Below are 6,185 nucleotides of genomic sequence, written 5' to 3' on the forward strand. Positions count from 1 at the left end.
ACAACAAATCATATAGTTGTTATCAATCATTACAAACATACCCTTCGATCCTCGTTGAGAGAAAAACAAATCATATTCAATATTTACAATCTTAATCTTACAAATACCATAATTTTGCATATCTTAGTCAAACATCAAAGTTCGCCATGAAATCTGTAAGTGCTCTTTAGATTTTCACGTGATTGTTATGACGAAATGACACCGACATGGAATTGGAGGGAAATGGATTTTGACATTATACAAGATACTACTCAAGGGATCTATGTGTTCACAGTCATGAAAATCATATATCAATCACAGTGAGTTGGGATACTCATTTTAGAGGCTTCAAATTAGACGATGGTATGTATTTCTTTTTCTTCTATATTTCTGCATCAAATAAAATATTGTAATTGATAGTCAAATCTGTGAAGACCATTTTATCAACCACTGTTACCCCTACTTGTTTTCTGTATCTGTAGCTGAAAAGTTAAATCATTCCATATTGGTATAATTGTATTCTTGCTCAATAAACCTAGTTCAGAGGTTATCGCTTGCACGTATATGTATATATGTTTGTTTCATTATAATTCAGCAAATTAAAATCGGAGAAAGACGGAGAAAAACGAAATATCAAATAAAACAGCATTCCTAAGACGTTGCCATATAACACCATCGGTTATTCATGATTCACTATAGGGTTTTATCTTAGCCATATCTGTATCTCAATTTTAGTTTTTGTTAAGTATCTATGCTGATCAGTGATTTTCTCAATTATGAACTACAATCCACTCCATTTCTCCTATTTCAGGAACGTCGTCATTATCAGCATGCACTGGTTTCAAGGAATTCCTTTTTGTGTCACAAAATCGTTACCATGGTTACTGTCTTTATCATCATATCAGTCAATCTGAGACAAACTGTTGTCGCTGATGAGGTATTCCGTCTCGGGAATGATGCAATTATCGAATTTTCGTATTTATTTACTGATGATTATAAACACTGTTGGGAGATCTTTAGAGTGGGCATCAGTGATCCGTTCAATATCAATGGAACTATGAAACCAGATGCTCTGAATCCCTCACAAAGAGAGCGATTTACTGTTAGCGCTATGTGGGGGACAGATTATTTGGGTGCTCATCTGCATATTCGCAACATCACGAAATTAGACAGAGGTGTATATATATGGGCTGTGAAGAGCCATGGGAGTGGAGTAGAACCCTCGGTCTCAACATTTGATGTATTTGTAGATGTTATAGTACCACCGGGAAGAGCACGATGTGTAATACGTCTATCAGTTTATTCATCTAACTGGCGTGAAGTTCATTGCGTCGCAACAGTAGAAAGTGATAGATATGATGGAGGGGTACAGCTCGTCTGTTACCAGGATAGCGAGAAGGCAACATTTCAGAGTGCACCTCTTGAAACATCAACCCATGTGAAGGGTGTATTTTGGATGAATGCAAAGCAAGCTATTAGGTGCTGTTCGCATGAAGGTAACTTCGTGAAGGTTCCAGGAGATTGCAATGACTTTATAAAAGACGCCCTCATTCATGTCATTGAACCTGATGTTAGACGATCGACGACAAGAGTACCGCTCTCAACAACTTTCAACTTCGTAATTGATCGTGAAAAAACTTGGTCTGTGTCACCCAATGAGAATGAAATTACCAGTTACTCTGCTACATCTAAAGTAGAAACTGATTCCTCCAATCAATGCGTTTGTCCAAAAAATATTCCAAAATATTCTTTCTACATACCCTTGATCATGTTGATAGTGACATTTATTTTATTAATAATTTCCTTCGTTTTTAATATGAAATTCGTGTTAAAAAATAAAAATAAAACGGGACTCGAGCACAACAAAATTAACAAGTGAACCAACCGACGTGATGCTGAAGGTATATTCCACCATACGACTACGTATAGTTTTTCCAGAACCCTATATTAACTATTATTTCGTAATGGAATGAGCTATCAGGAACAGAACAGTGTTCAATCTCCCCGAAACCTTTAACGGCCATTTTCTTCTATTCTGCAGCTTTCAAATAACCTACTGTACGCTGCGCATGCTGATATTATATGGCATTCCGGGTATGGCATCCGTCATCCGTTCTTCTGCTGCCATGGCTGCCCTAAGAATGTTTTCATCAACATTTGAGCTTCATTCTATTTCAGTGACTATAGTACTACATTCTACCTTCATGGCCTGAGAAACAAAAAAAGCTTGATATAGCTGCGCTATCTTGGAGTTTACAAAATGGCTACCGCAAATACGGTTTCCTTATTCAACCGCCTCTCATTAGCATGGTGATCGTGGTGATAAGATTTTTTCAGCCAAAGTTCCCCTTCGTTACCTCTTTCATCAAAACAGTGAAGTGTCTTTAGAAGAGACGACTTGAAAATGAACCTTTAAAAAGTAATAACCTTTTCATCAAAGAGAACACTAACCAACAACGCAAGTCTTGTTCTCACGAATCACACTCCTAAATAATGTCTTATTTATTTGAGGGCCTACATTTATGGTGAAATCTATAATCCTTTTCACGTATCCCGGTATAGCAATTTATTTAAAAACAAGTTGCGGTGTATTTTATTTATTTTTATGAATAAAAAAATCAAAGAAATAATAAAATTAAGTAATTGAAGAGATGTAAAGCACGACGAATTCGTTTTGATCACTTTCTTCTTTGAAAATCGGCATCATAATATTTGTGCCCACCAATTTTTGCAAACTTTATGTAAATGGACAGTGCATGCACACTCGTAACTTTTGGTTTTCAATAAAACTGACAACTCATAGAAAAGATCGAATCCTTATAACAAATGTCCGAATATAAATATCCCCATTTTGTAAATATCTAAATCGCCAGGACTTTCACAAAGTATAATCTGTTTATGGGACAGATTTTTTCATTCTTTCTGAGTGCAAATCTGATAATAAAACTGATTTTCTGAAACGTGTGTGTGTGTGTGTTTATGATCACGAAATTGCCTCTTTTTGCGAAGTAATTGTGAGCGTAATGTGGGTTGTGACCAAATTATCTACATTCATATGGATGAGTGCTTAAGTGTTAAGAAAACAGTGAGCGTGAAGTTGATTTGAACGTGCGAGAGTATGATAGTGGGTGGGTGCATTATGTATGTCAGATATAGGTATACATTTCCATAATTCAAGAGGGCGCTGTTGGACATACGCGCTCGCTTCAAGCGGCGCCAGCTTGCTGTCCATTGAAACTATACGTCGCTTATACCTTGGTCACATTTGTTCTACGGCGGCCGTACGGCGAGTCGAAAACAGCCGTTTTATTGGTTTTAATTCAAACCACCTATATGTAGTTGGAAAAAAAATGTTAAAAAACGGCTGTTTTCGACTCGCCGTACGGCCGCCGTAGAGCAAATGTGTGACCAAGGTATTACGCAGATGCTCATTAGAGGTATTTTCTGATTACATACAATCATGCATCAAAAGTTGTGGCTCTTTAATTTCAGCAATACAATCGTTTGCATGGTTTGGGTAGAAATGAAAAACATCACATCTTTCGCTTTTTATTTCAATGTTTACAGAAACAACGATCGGTTTCCCTCTCCGCACCCCCGGGGGGGGGGGGGGGGGGGGCACGTGCCTCCTATGCCCCCCCCCCCTGGATCCGCGCCTGCATGAAACGCTCCCCTGAACAGAATTGAGGAATGAAACAACCCCGATCTATTTATTTTTTTCATTGGGGAAAAGGGAAGTTGTATAATGATTTCAATATCAAAACTATATGAAGCTTGACATCTAATCCCATCTTATTCGAGATAAATGCGTTGGATATTCCGGACGGGAGGGACCCCTCTGACGCAAACATCTTAACTTTCTCTTCTACACTGCCCTCATAGAACTCCTTGAATGCCAACGATTTGTTCCAGTTGTAGGAGCTCTGCCGATCACCAATGAAGGATTCTACCACTTGTTGGTTGTCATAGTGAAGGAAATCATCTTCGCGATCGCATTCGGCATATTCTTGGTATTGGGTGGCACTTGATGTTTCACTACTTGAGACCAGAGACGTGTTGTTGTCATCTGTACCCTGCGATGAATCTTCGTATACTCCAGAGTAGCCATCTGAACAACTGCCTTCAGGATCAACATCATCCTTCAGTTTCTTCAGCTCGCTAATATCTTGCTTCGGACGTGGTGGAAGAGGTTTGGCAGAGGACTTTCTGCGGACTGTGCAGTTGCGAGGCTGCTCATAGACGGGCTCTTCAGAATTGCTGCATTTTGGGTTAGGGAAGATTCCTTGTTGAAGGTTTGTAAACTGAACTGTGTCCGGATGCCTGTTAAAGGGTAGCCGACCTTGCCTCGTTGCCCTCTGTATGATCAGGACCAGTGATATGGAACACATCACAAGCACAAAGCCAACACTAACCGCAATCAGAAGCATTGTTAAAAAATAAAAATAAAACGGGACTCGAGCACAACAAAATTAACAAGTGAACCGACGGGATGCTGAAGGTCTATTCCACTATACGACTACGTATAGTTTTTCCAGAACCCTTTGTTAACTATTATTTCGTAATGGAATGAGCAATCAGTAACAGCACAGTGTTCAATCTCCCCGTCACATTTAACGGCCGTTTTCTTCAATTCTACAGCTTTCAATTAGCCTACGTTGCACATGCTGATATTATATGGCATTCCGGGTATGGCATCCGTCATCCGTTCTTCTGCTGCCTTATATAAGAATGATTTTATCAACATTTGAGCTTCATTCTATTTCAGTGACTATAGTACTACATTCTACCTTCATGGCCTGAGAAACAGAAAAAGCTTGATATAGCTGCGCTATCTTGGAGTTTACAAAATGGCTACCGCAAATACGGTTTCCTTATTCAACCGCCTCTCATTAGCATGGTGATCGTGGTGATAAGATTTTTTCAGCCAAAGTTCCCCTTCGTTACCTCTTTCATCAAAACAGTGGAATGTCTTTAGAAGAGACGACTTGAAAATGAACCTTTAACAAGTAATAACCTTTTCATCAAAGAGAACACTAACCAACAACGCAAGTCTTGCTCTCACGAATCACACTCCTAAATAATGTCTTATTTATTTTAGGGCCTATACATTTATGGTGAAATCTATAATCCTTTCCACGTATCCCGGTATAGCAATTTATTTAGAAACAAGTTGCGGTGTATTTTATTTATTTTTATGAATAAAAAAATCAAAGAAATTATAAAATTAAGAAATTGAAGAGATGTAAAGCACGACGAATTCGTTTTTATCACTTTCTTCTTTGAAAATCGGCATCATAATATTTGTGCCCACCAATTTTTTCAAACTTTATGTAAATGGACAGTGCATGGTTTTCAATAAAACTGACAACTCATAGAAAAGATCGAATCCTTATAACAAATGTCCGAATATAAATATCCCCATTTTGTAAATATCTAAATCGCCAGGACTTTCACAAAGTATAATCTGTTTATGGGACAGATTTTTTCATTCTTTCTGAGTGCAAATCTGATAATAAAACTGATTTTCTGAAACGTGTGTGTGTGTTTATGATCACGAAATTGCCTCTTTTTGCGAAGTAATTGTGAGCGTAATGTGGGTTGTGACCAAATTATCTACATTCATATGGATGAGTGCTTAAGTGTTAAGAAAACAGTGAGCGTGAAGTTGATTTGAACGTGCGAGAGTATGATAGTGGGTGGGTGCATTATGTATGTCAGATATAGGTATACATTTCCATAATTCAAGAGGGCGCTGTTGGACATACGCGCTCGCTTCAAGCGGCGCCAGCTTGCTGTCCATTGAAACTATACGTCGCTTATACCTTGGTCACATTTGTTCTACGGCGGCCGTACGGCGAGTCGAAAACAGCCGTTTTATTGATTTTAATTCAAACCACCTATATGTAGTTGGAAAAAAAATGTTAAAAAACGGCTGTTTTCGACTCGCCGTACGGCCGCCGTAGAGCAAATGTGTGACCAAGGTATTACGCAGATGCTCATTAGAGGTATTTTCTGATTACATACAATCATGCATCAAAAGTTGTGGCTCTTTAATTTCAGCAATACAATCGTTTGCATGGTTTGGGTAGAAATGAAAAACATCACATCTTTCGCTTTTTATTTCAATGTTTACAGAAACAACGATCGGTTTCCCTCTCCGCACCCCCCGGGGGGGGGGGGGCACTCGACCAAAAAAGTAGTGGGTA

At 38.6% G+C, this 6,185-nt stretch overlaps 1 protein-coding gene across 2 annotated transcripts; it reads left to right on the plus strand.

The window, feature by feature from the left end:
* Nucleotides 1–224: 224 nt before the first annotated feature.
* On the plus strand, nt 225–5,508 carry LOC135153954 (uncharacterized). 2 transcript variants are annotated; one of them, XR_010293445.1, is made up of 3 exons: nt 225–342; nt 791–2,257; nt 4,618–5,508. XR_010293445.1 is itself a non-coding variant. In XM_064098912.1 (2 exons), the coding sequence occupies exons 1-2, from the start codon at nt 340–342 to the stop codon at nt 1,856–1,858; spliced, it is 1,071 nt and encodes a 356-aa protein (XP_063954982.1). In that variant the 5' UTR covers nt 225–339; the 3' UTR covers nt 1,859–2,937. The 2 variants fall into 2 exon arrangements, 1 of the variants encoding a protein (XP_063954982.1); XM_064098912.1 differs by lacking the exon at nt 4,618–5,508 and having other exon boundaries at nt 791–2,937.
* The last annotated feature ends 677 nt before the right edge of the window (nt 5,509–6,185 follow it).

This window comes from Lytechinus pictus, chromosome 4 (genome assembly GCF_037042905.1).
Source record: "Lytechinus pictus isolate F3 Inbred chromosome 4, Lp3.0, whole genome shotgun sequence".
NCBI classification, from domain to species: Eukaryota; Metazoa; Echinodermata; class Echinoidea; order Temnopleuroida; family Toxopneustidae; genus Lytechinus; species Lytechinus pictus.